General features: G+C 33.2%; 1 protein-coding gene across 3 annotated transcripts in view; it reads right to left on the reverse strand.

Annotated features, from left to right (window-relative positions):
• The window catches only part of fam168a (family with sequence similarity 168 member A), a 65,922-nt gene that overhangs the window by 10,357 nt on the left and 42,522 nt on the right, over positions 1 to 13,043 (reverse strand). For 2 of the 3 annotated variants that reach the window (XM_073850278.1, XM_073850279.1), the window contains 3 exons: positions 12,286 to 12,377; positions 6,041 to 6,121; positions 561 to 686 (listed from right to left, as the gene is read on the reverse strand). In XM_073850278.1, coding sequence (XP_073706379.1) covers positions 561 to 686; positions 6,041 to 6,121; positions 12,286 to 12,377 — 299 coding nt within the window. The remainder of the gene's footprint in view (positions 1 to 560; positions 687 to 6,040; positions 6,122 to 12,285; positions 12,378 to 13,043) is intronic. The other variant, XM_073850280.1, reaches the window with a different exon arrangement.

Here is a 13,043-nt window from a genome sequence, read left to right on the forward strand (position 1 = left end):
CAAAATAAATATACAATAAGCATGTTAGTTCATAGGCATAATATATTAAAAATAAAAAAATTATTATATTATTTTTTTATTTATAAATTTTAAACAAATCAATAAATCAAAAAGAAATATAATACCTTGCAATATCTCTCTTGTACAATAAAATAAATTATTATCATTTTATATTATTACATTTTTTCTTGCATTTACAGAACTCACATGGGTCATACTACAGGTCTGAAAAAAAAAAAATCACATCTCTGGTGATTTGATTTAAAAAAAAAATGCATTTGACTTCGGATGCTATGTAAGCCTATGTAAGCAGTAGGCGGCTGGGCAGCTCACTAGGTTTTGGAACAGAACCTGTTGTAAAGTGTGTTTACACAGCATGCGTGAAAGTCATTATGTGATCAGATCTTGCAGGGCCAAAAGTATGTGTGTGTGTGTTTGTGCACTCAGAAAACAGAACAATGAGGGCAAGTGTTCTTTATATGCAGTGCAGGGAAAGGGTGTGTTATAGAGTCACAAGGGAACACACAGCAGTTACAGTAGAGTATAGTAATGATATTTACTGAATGCTGTAGATGAGGCCTGGTACTGCCTGCTCTCTGAGCCAGCGTCCATGCCCAGGTCATAGGAGCCTTCTGCGGGCCCCGGAGCAGATGCCGTCTGGGGCCAGGCCTGCTTCACCAGCAGCACTGTCCCAAACAAACACAACAACACAAGAAGGGTTACACACATGCGTCACGACTGTGTGGCCAAATCTTAATCGCCAAAATCGCCCTGACTGTCCTATCCTCCACTCACAATCCATCATTGTCCCTGTACTAACAGAAATCCCAAAATGAAGGCGCTGGAAGTAAAAATACTAGTCCAAAAAAGATAGAGTTGATTTCAACTGCCTACACTACCCACAATCCTAAAGCAAGAAGTTGCTGAATTTAGCATTGATTTTTGCCCAGGTTAGTGCAGCTAAAATGACCAAACTAGCTTGTTAGTTACCTATTATATTGTGGCATGTATAAAAGACAGTAATATGCTGAATGTGTTTTATTTGGCATTGGTATACTTCTGTAATAGCAATCAAGAAAGACACAAAAAAGGAAAAAAGGAAACATTCATTTAATAAAAGTAACCACAATATAAGAAAAAGTCTAAATTCTAAAATTCTAAATTCAAAAAAAGATTTAAAAAACAGAAAAGAAACCATATATATCTATATCTATATCTATATATCTATATATCTATCTATCTATATATATATATATATATGTGTGTATACACACACACACACACACACACACACACACACACACACACACACACACAATTTGGCAGTGCAAAAATATTTCTGAATTGTCAATCAAGAAAGACACAAAAAAGGAAAAAACTAATAAAGGTAAATATTCAAAAAGGTTTTTCTATTTTTAAAAAGTCAAATGAGAAAATATCTCTTGAAAATCTTGAAATTTCCATAATCAGAACTATCAATCAAGAAAGACACAAAAAAAGAAAAAAAATATATTAAAAAAAGCTAATGAATAAAAAAAGATCTTTATTTCTAAAAAGTAACCACAAAACAAGAAAAATTCTAAATTCTAAAATTCTAAATTAAAAAAAGACTTTCAGAAAAACAGAAAAGAAACAACAAAAACATCTTTATACTGCCTAATATAAATATTAACATTTGGTAGTGCAAAAATATTTCAAAATCTAGAAATTTCCATAATCAGAATTATCAATCAAGACAGACATAAAAATTATAAATTCAATAAAGACAAAAAACAGAAAAGAAACAACTAAAAAAAATCTGTATACCGCCTAATATATATATAGAGATGGTACATTTTTTAACATTTGGCAGTGCAAAAAATATATATAAAAAAGTAAATATTCAAAAAAGATTTAAAAAACAGAAAAGAACATTTGTTTACTGTCTAATACTAAATCGCTCCCTCTCTCTCTCTCTCTCTCTCTCTCTCTCTCTCTCTCTATATATATATATATATAAAAATCTTGAAATTTCTATAATCAGAATTATAGATTATATTTGAATGAATAGAAAAACTTGCATACAGTGCAGTTTAGACTGAAAAATTTCAGCACATGGAGTCTAGTTATATCAGTGCTGATGGTTCAAGTTATATATACTGCAAAAATAGTATTAGAAATAAGAAATAAGAACAAGAAATAAGAAAGAGAGATCAGTGTCACTTGGCATAGAGGTTAAAGATCTAAGCAGTCACATTGTAGGTTGAAATCCTTCAAAGGGAGATCATGAACTACTAGCCTTAAGAAAGCCACATAACCCAGATTACTCCAGGAGGATTGTCTCTGTAATAAGATTACTAAAGTTACTTCAGATAAACGCATCAGCAAAATGTTTAAATGGTATTTAATTCTAAAAGTCTTCCTTCCCAATGCAGCAATCCTGTCAGAGCCACAAGGGGGCGATGGTGTGAACTCATGGATGTTCCCAAACACAAGAGAGCACACAGGGACAAAGAGAAAGAGAGAGAGACTGCTGGAATCACAATGGCATGGGACTCTGCCGCATAGATGCCTCACACATGACATCACCGCGCCACTTCAGCCCAGCACTTATGCATGCATGCGTTTCTGTTTCAGATATCTGTTATGATAGCCATGATACTTATGATAATGATTATGATAGGAAGAATAGTCTAGATCCATACGTTTAATAGATACACAGAGGTCGACCTACTAGCAGATTTTGCCTATACTGAAAATAAAAATAGGAAAATATGGTTGATAACAGTGTTGTTTTTGACAACAATCTTAGATTTAGACTTAGTCTTAGTCTTTTGGACTAAAATGGTTATTAGTTTTAGTCAAATTTCAGTCACTTCTATATGTGATAGTTTTAGTCAAATTTTAGTCGACGAAAAGTCAAAAAGGTTTTAATCTAGTTTTAGTCAAAAAAGGGGGAAAAGTAGTCTTTTAACAAATTAATGTAGGTCAGTTAGTATTTTGCTGTTGGGTAGTGTCACTTAAGTTCTGAAAATAGCAGATCTATAGTTCAACACAATGTGAGCTTCCGGATCGACTATTTTCACCAATAATTACAATAATGAAGGAATGTTTTAAAACATAAAAGACAAACAAGGATGGAATGCTAAAACGGCTTGCCATACTAGTATGACAAAAAGTATTTAATGCTAAAACGGCTTGCCATAGCGGCAGATACTTGGATACTTAATTGGCATGCACAATAAGCAGAAATGTCATGCATTTGAAACGTCTGACGGACCACCCACTAACATTTTCGTCTATTCTCGTCTCGTCAACGAAAACTCACACACGTCTCGTCATGTTTTAGTCATCAACAAGCCATTTTTATCTCGTCATCGACTCGTTATCGTCATGAAAAAAAGTGGCGTCAACGAAATGATTTCGTCATCGTCATTGTTGACGAAAACAACACTGGAATAACTGACTATAGTTCATAGTAATGGTGTTTAAAATCAATAATATGTGCAAAAACTTTCCACTTAATGTAAAATAGTGTAAAAATTAACACTGACTTAACAATGAAATCATTTTGTAATTATTCGAATGAATTAATATACATAAAAATAGCTCGACTTCATCGCTACTGACATTTGTATTATTATTTATTGTTATTTTTTATTGTCATATAAAATCTATAAACTATGTAAAAAGAAATGAAGAGAAATAAATGGACATAAATATAATTTCAAATGGCATTAAATAGAGGTCAGCTTATTGTGGATTTTGAATAATTTGCACCAAGACATTATTAAAAAATTTGATTGCAGTTTTTTTGTCAATAACAAAATATATGATAATTCCCTTTTAAATGCTAATAATTCACACAGATAAAATCACACTTTTTTCAGATTTTTTGTAATATGTACAGTTGATGTCAAAAGTTTACACCCCCTTTCAGAATCTGCAAAATGTTATTTGACCAAAATGCATGTTATTTATTTAGTACTGACCTAAATAAGATATTTCACATAAAATATGTTTACATATAGTCCACAAGAGAAAATAATAGTTGAATTTATAAAAATGAGAAATGACCCCGTTCAAAAGTTTACATCCCCCAATACTGTGTTGTTACCTGAATGATCCACAGCTGTGTTTTTTTTGTTTGTTTAGTGATAGTTGTTCATGAGTCCCTTGTTTGTCCTGAGCAGTTAAACTGCCTGCTGTTCTTCAGAAAAATCCTTCAGGTTTTCCATCATTTTGTGTATTTGAACCCTTTCCAACAATGACTGGGTGATTTTAAGATCCATCTTTTCACACTGAGGACAACTGAGGGACGCATTTGCAACTATTACAGAAGGTTCAAACACTCCATGATTCTCCAGAAGGAAAAACAATGTATTAAGCCAGGGGGTGAAAACTTTTGAACAGAATGGAGATGTGTGCATTTTTCTTATTTTGCCTAAATATTATATTTTTTTCATTTAGTGCTGCCCTTCAGAGGCTACAGAAGATAGTAAGATGTAGTAGATGTTTCCTAGAAAACAAAATATGTTACATTTACCCTGATCTTCAAATTCAAAAAGTTTTCACCCCCAAGCTCTTAATGCATGGTACCTTCTGTAATAGTTGCATATGAGTCCCGCAGTTGTCCTCAGTGTGAAAAGATGGATCTCAAAATCATACAGTCGTTGCTGGAAAGGGTTCAAATGCAAAAAATTACAAAACCAAAGGGTGGGACCTGAAGGATTTTTCTGAAAAACAGCAGGCAGTTTAACTGTTCAGGACAAACAAGGGACTCATGAACAACTATCACTACAAAAAAATAAAATAAAACACAGCTGTGGATCATTCAGGTAAGAACACAGTATTAAGAATCAAGGAGGTGCAAACTTTTGAACCGGGTCATTTTGATCAATAAAGTAAAAGTAAACATCTTTTATGTGAAATATCTTATTAAGGTCAGTACTAAAAAAACAGTACCATGCATTTTATGACCACTCTTATTTTGCAGATTTTGTCCCAACTGTATTTTAAAATCTAGTAGAAATCTTTGAGCTATACCTGTTTTTAATGGAAATACTGGGTGGAAACCAAAAGAACTTGTGGAGAAAATGTATCTGATTGCGTGCAAGAGCTGCTGGTCAACCAAAAGTACCATTCACTGATATTTGAAATCATATCCAAGCAAGCCAGAAACTAGACCAAACATGAGAATATGAATAACTCTATATCTATAAAAACCTGATTCCAACAGCAAAATGTCAGCTTGATCTCTAATCTAAGAAACAGTCTGTATAAGCATCTGAAAATGGCAGGTGGCATGTCATAACATTACATAGGAAATTACACAAGCATCTGTTCAGGACAGCACTGATCACACCACAGACCTCACAAACCAGCCCACTACTGCACCAATTACATCCCGACCCAAAAACGTCTGCTTACAGCACAAATCCAGTTTACTTACTTATTTTTTTAACAAAACAGTTCAACCGTGCTAAAACTCGAGTCACCGCTGGCTCAAACGAACCTGTTAACACAACACTAATGGGAAATTATCTGCACTTAAAGTCAACCTGCTTCACGTGACTCATCCTCACTGCGTCCGGTTTCTCTCAAGACTGAAACTTAAGGTCAAATCATGTAGATTTACACCTGAAAAACTTCAAAATATCATTTGCGAATGCATTGTTCGCATATATCTCTCCAGATCGATTCACAAACAGGTTTATAGACTGAAATGATTTCAGGGAGCAGCTCAAAACAGTAGCTTTCGGTAGCTGTCAAGGTACACTGTTACATGAATACAAATAAAGCCAATTTTCTAATCCTTATGAAGATTTATTGCTGGACGCAGTACTATAAAACAGTAACATACTGTTTAATTGTTCAGTTACAATGCAGCACTATCAAAACGAGGCTGGACAGCATAATGCATTAGGAACTGTATGTGTTTGTTAATGGATAACTAAAGTGTGTAAATGTTCATCGTGTATTTTTTGCTAATGTAAGTGTGTAATACTCCATATTCAGTGGATAGTATTGAGAAAGCATGCGTGTGAGTGTGTGTGCTCACCTTGCGGGTATCCTGGGCTACCTGTCTGATAAAGGTTGGCTGTGTAGGTCGGGGCAGTCGTAGGGTAACCTCCGGGATAACCTGTACACATGCAAAGAGACAAACAATTTAGAAACGACAAATCAACATGAAATCATTATTTTCAATGACTGAATTGCACTGGGTAATAAAGCAATGTTTCAGTTGTACAAGACAGTGTTGTTTTTGACAACCATCTTAGATTTAGTCTTAGTCTTAGTCTTTTGGACTAAAATGGTTATTAGTTTTAGTCAAATTTTAGTCACTTCTATATGTGATAGTTTTAGTCCAATTTTAGTCGACGAAAAGTCAAAAAGGTTTTAGTCTAGTTTTAGTCAAAAAAGGGGAAAAAGTAGTCTTTTAACAAATTAATGTAGGTCAGTATGTATTTTGCTGTTGGGTAGTGTCAGTTAAGTTCTGAAAATAGCAGATCTATATTTCAACACAATGTGAGCTTCCGGATCGACTATTTTCACCAATAATTACAATAATGAAGGAATGTTTTAAAACATAAAAGACAAACAAGGATGGAATGCTAAAACAGCTTGCCATACTAGTATAGCAAAGAGTATTTAATGCTAAAACGGCTTGCCATAGCGGCAGATATTTTCCGGTTTTAATTGGCATGCACAATAAGCAGAAATGTCATGCATTTTAAACGTCTGACGGACCACCCACTAACATTTTCGTCTATTCTCGTCTCGTCAACGAAAACTCACACACGTCTCGTCATGTTAGTCATCAATGAGCCATTTTTATCTCGTCAACGTTTCGTTATCGTCATGAAAAAAAGTGGCGTCAACGAAATGATTTCGTCATCGTCATCGTTGACGGAAACAACACTGGTGCAAGATCAATTTTTTTCCTCAATTAAATGAGTAAATATTGTGCAGAAAAACATATATACTACCGCTCAAAAGTTTGGGATCAGTAAGACTTGTAATGTTTTTTAATATTTCATATGCTCATCAAGGCTGTCTGTGTTCATTTGATCAAAAATACTGAAAAAATGTAATATTGTGAAATATTATACCGACATAAAACAATGTTTTCTATATTAATATACTAAAATTGAAATCATATCTGTAATTAAAGTTGAATTTTCAGAGTTTTAATATGCCGATTTATTTTCAGTGCTGGAAACAGTTGCTTAATATTTTTTTGAAACCTGAGATACTTTTTTCAAGATTCTTTGGTCAATAAAATGTTAAAAGGAACAGCATTTATTTAAAATAGAAAGGTTTTCTAATAATATACACTATTGTTCAAAAGTTTGGGGTCAGTAAATTTGTATTCTTTCTTTTTTTTTTTATTAAAGAAATTTATACTTGTATTCACCAAGGTTGTGTTAAATTAATAAAAAATTGATAGCATAGATTTACATTGTTAGAATTTTTTATTTTGAATAAAAGTTGTTCTTTTTAACTTGTTATTCATCAAAGAATCCTGAAAAAAAGAATCACCGGTTACAAAAAAATATTTGGCAGCACAACTGCTTTCAACATTAATAATTCTAACAATAAATCAGCATATTAGAATGATTTCTGAAGGATCATGTGACACTTAAGACTGGAGTAACAGCTGATGAAAATTCAGCTTTGCATCACAGAAATAAATTGTATTTTAAAGTATATTAAAACAAAAACAATTATTTTATATTTTAATAACATTATGCAATATTACAGTTTTTTTCTGTATTTTTGATCAAATAAATGCAGCCTTAATGAGCATAAGAGACTTCTTTAAAAACATAAAATTAAAAAGATCGCAAACTTTTAAGTGGTAGTGTATGTGTCATATTTCTGATATTAAATTGTTATACATACTACAGTTCAAAAGTTTCCTTATGCTCATCAAGGCTGCATTTATTTGATTAAAAATGCAGAAAAAACAATGATATTCTGAAATATTATTACAATTACAAAAGAAAATATTTTAAACATATTTTATTTCTGTGATCCAAAACTGAATTTTCAGCATCATTAATCTAGTCTTTAGTGTCACATGATCCTGCAGAAATCATTCTAATATGCTTATTTGCTGTTCAAGAAACATTTCTGATTATTATCAATATTCAAAAAATTGTGCTGCGTCATATTTTGTTGAAAACGATACTTTCTTTGTGATGTATAGAAAAAATAAAAATATTTATTTGAAATATAATTCTTTTGGCACATTATAAATGTCCATACTGTCACTTTTGATGAATTTAATACATCCTTGCTTAATATAATAAGTATTAATAAAAAAATAAAATCTAGAACTCATACTTGATCATTTAAAAAAAAAAAAAAGACCCATTATAAAGTACCAAATGTTTTATATAAATTAACAACAGCAAGTGCAGATTCATTTCTGTAAACGAGGCGGCTGTTAATTTTTCCAGACATACTGATCCAAATCACTCTCTGTAACCTGTGCCATCATAAGAAAAGGACAAAGAGAGTCAGAGAGAGCGAGGTGAGCTCTTGATTGAACAGGATGGGCACAGATGGTCTCCATTACGACTCGTCTGTCTCAATAAGACACAGTCGGATGAGTGTGAAAGCCAGCGCATCGGCCTCATACTGAACAGCACGAGCTGTCAGACGTACAGGGCATCATGGGAAAGAGTATTCAAGTCTGAACAGCTCACTGCAAAGGATGCATTTGATCAACATTGGAGGATGCAGGACAATACATTGGTTCGGTTTGTTAAGAGTGAACCTGTGAGGACATGTGCTTCGAGAAACAGTTCAATTCTGTCATTATTCACTCACTCTTAAGCCACTTATGTACAGGTATGTATCAGAAGATATTTAGAAGAATTGTGCAACATTAAGATTTTATTATGATTATTTGAAATAATCTGTAATGTATTAAGTGCCATAGTAATAAACGCGACTTGACTATGAGCTTTTAAAAAGATTTTAAGGAATTAACCTACTGCCAAACAATGACTGAAATAGCCATTTGCTATTAAAACGGAAAGATTACAAAGACCAATATTTTTTTCTTTTGGAATAATATGCACTGATGAATCATTAATAATAAGAACAGAAATGTGACCCTGGACCACAAAACCAGTCATAAAGTTAAATTTGACAAAACTGAGATTTATACATCATATGAAAGCTCAATAAATAAGCTTTCTATTGATGTATGGTTTGTTAGGATAGGACAATATTTGGCTGAGATACATCTATTTGAAATCAGAAATCTGAGGATGCAAAAAAAATCAAAAAGACTGAGAAAATCACCTTTAAAGTTGTCCAAATTAGGTTCTTAACAATGCATATTACAAATCAAAAATTACATTTTGATATGTTTACAGAAGGAATTTTACAAAAAAATCTTCATGGAACATGATCTTGACCTAATTTCTTAATGATTTTTGGCATAAAAGAAAAATCAAAAATTTTGACCCATGCAATGTATTTTTGGCTATTGCTACAAATATACCCCAGCGACTTAAGACTGGTTTTGTGGTCCAGGGTCACAAATGTGTTTTAAGAAAGTGCCAAAATTGATCATTTCTCTATTACTAACTTCACCAAATGGAAACAGAAGGACTGTTTTCAAACTAGTTTTAATGAAAAGCACACTTTTCAGGAAAAGCTGATTTTCATTAAAGCTAGTTTGAAAACAGTCATTCTGTTTCTATTTGGTGAAGTTGGTAATAGAGAAACAAATGGTTAATAATGGTAAATAACATACTTCACATTTAAAGTGATAAAATATGTTAAAAGCATTCCAAGCAACACCAACTGCTATCCTAAGATATGTTGATATTCGATATTGTAGATTGTAGATTGTAGGCTTAAGTACAGAACGTCCGATACATTCTCTCCACTGAAATGACCTGAAAATTCACCCATGCGTAAAGCAGCGCTCACAAAGACACGATTTGATTACAAGTGTTTCCAGATACAAACACTGTCTCCACCTGCATGTGCACTGACCCGCAACTCTCTTTGAAACGGGACATTACCACTTCATTTCATAATTCTTTCACTTCAGTTCATTCCTGCATCGAGCTGCATTTATGACAGACACGCAGAACCGCTTGTACTTTAATAATGTCACACAGTTATTACAAGAATGTGTCCAATGAACTGTGTGCTGTCTGGCTTGTCTTCTAAAGAGGATCTCTCTCACTGGAAGGCTGTTTTATTTGGGTCTTTCTGGGTAAGTCAATTGAGAAATGACATTTGCAACAGAAACATCAGGCAAATATTTGACCCGGGACCACAAAAACAGTCTTAAGTGTCAATTTTGTTAAAGTGAGATTTATACATAATCTGAAAGCTGAGTAAATAGCTTTTAATTGATGTATGGTTTGTTAGGATTGGACAATATTTGGCTGAGATGCAACTATTTGAAAATCTGAAATCTTAGAGTGCAAAAAAATCTAAATATTGAGAAAATCGCCTTTAAATTTGTCCACTAAAGTTCTTAGCAATGCATATTACTAATCAAAAATTATGTTTTGATATATTTACAGTTGGAAATTTACAAAATATCTTAATATAAACATGATTTTTACTTAAAATTACAATGGTTTTTGGCATAAAAAAAGGTCATTTTGACCCATACCCATGCTACAAATATACTTGTGCTACTTAAGACTGGTTTTGTGGTCCAGGGTCACATATTAGGTCTATATTAGCTCCTATAGTTCACAGATCTCTTCAGTTCATCAACTATTTCTCCTAGATATTTGGTAATAATAATAATAGCTATATAATTTAAACAAATATCAAAAACATTCCCCTTAATGGTATTATGTAAAACATATGGTTTTCGTAACATAAAAATATATAATAAAAATAGAGACTTTTAGTCTTAATATAACAACATGTATTGGTAATTTATAGTGAAAAATGACATGCATTACAGTAAAAACTACACTTACAGCAGTTACTTTATCTGTACTAAATTTAATTTCAATTCTACTTCATTTCAATTCGATTAAATTTGAATTACAATTCCACATCCTGTTTGAATCAAATTAATGAATTCAAGACTTCCCTGACTAGTTAATGACCAGCCATCATGATCCAAAACAAAAACTACCACTTTAAGACAGATTTTCCAACAGAATTCTCTCTTCTAATCAAAAAAAGCATAGAATTTTAGAAAAGATCTCAAGAAAGTCTCAAACTCTGCTTAAATTTGCCTATATGCCAAATTCAGAGAGCTCAATATGAACTAATTTCTCATCAAATTATCTCAAGAAATAACCTGCTTTATGCATTTATTTATTACAGCTAGATACACTTACTGCATGCCAACAACTGACTCATTTGTGTCTGCTTTTATCTCTCCTACGGAATTTTCTAAAATAAAACTTAAATTGTAAGTGAGAAAACCTCTGAGCAATAGCATTTACATAGAGAAAGACATAATGAAAAAGACTGAAAGCAACGAGGAGAGAGACAGAGAGTAGATGTTGGCTTGTAAACAGTCTCTATTGACCCAGAGAATCCCTTCAATAAGAGCACATCAAATATGAGCTCAGTTGCCATGGCAGCAGACAAACACCTGCCATGAGTGACACAGACACACACAACACACACGGCTCTACATGCATGAACACACACACACACACACACACACACACACACACACACACACACACACACACACACACACACACACACACACACACACACACACACACACACACACACACACACACACACACACACACTGGTGAGAGGTGAAGTTTGCACTGAAGCACACGCTCAGATAAAAACATTGCAGCATTCCTGCTCATTGCAGACAAAGCCTGCCGTCAGTCTTTTATTCTAATCAAGCCTGCATTCATTTGATCACAAACATAGTAAAATTAGTCATAATGTGAGATATTATTACAATTTCAATGAACTGGTTTCTATTTGAATACATTTTAAAAACTAATTTATTCCTGAGATCGAAAGCTGAATTTTCAGCATCATTACTCCAGTCTTCAGTGTCACATAATCCTTCAGAAATCATTCTAATGTTGAAAAAAATAAAATCACATTTGCATGTTTAACTTCCTATTTATTTCAAAGTGCAACAGGAACGCCTCATCAGTAGATGATGTTAACGGCTAATATTATTCATGATCTTGGATGCATCAGTCATTTTGGTGATTCATTCCATTTGAATGAAAATAACAAAAACCAACCTCTTCTTTGGCATGCTCTGATAAAGTAAGACCGCATACATTTATTAATAAACAAGTGCCTCTCATCACATACCTGTGTATGCCATATTCTTGGGGTTGCCGTACGGGGTTCCCGGCTGCACTGGACTGTACACCGGGTTCATGGTGGAAGACAGTCTGTTCTTACTGAAAGAGACAGAGAGAGAAAGAGAGAGAGAGCAAATGAGTTAGACCTGCATTGATTTAACAGGCAAGAACTGCTGCAACATAATCGTCTGCCTAAACAAACCAAAACGGTGATAAAATACACACTCACACATGCATACAATTAAGGTCAAAAGTTTACACCCCCTTTTCAGAATCTGCAAATTGCTAATTATTTTTTCAAAATAAGATAAAATTGAATTTAGGGTACATGAAGATCAAGGAAAATGTAACTTATTTTGTCTTCTGAGAAACATGTAACTATCTTCTGCAGCCTTTGAAGGGCTGTACTAAATGACGAAATATGATAATTTGGCAAAATAAGAAAAATGAACACATCTCTATTCTGTTCAAAAGTTTTCACCCCCCCCAGCTCTTAATGCGTAATTTTTCCTTCAGGAGCATCAGTGAGTGTTTGAATCTTTTGTAATAGTTGCAAAAGTAGAGTATATAAAAAGCAAAGGTAAAGCAATAGTTGAGCCCTTCAGTTGTCCTTAGTGTGAAAAGATGGATCTCAAAATCATACAGTCATTGCTGGTAAGGGTTCAAATAGAAAAAATGCTATAAAACCTTAAAATTTGTGGGACCTCCCTGGTGAAAAAAAAACACAGCTAAAACCAGCCTGGTTTTAGCTGGTCATAACTGCTC

This window comes from Garra rufa, chromosome 11 (genome assembly GCF_049309525.1).
Source record: "Garra rufa chromosome 11, GarRuf1.0, whole genome shotgun sequence".
In the NCBI taxonomy this organism is placed as follows: domain Eukaryota; kingdom Metazoa; phylum Chordata; class Actinopteri; order Cypriniformes; family Cyprinidae; genus Garra; species Garra rufa.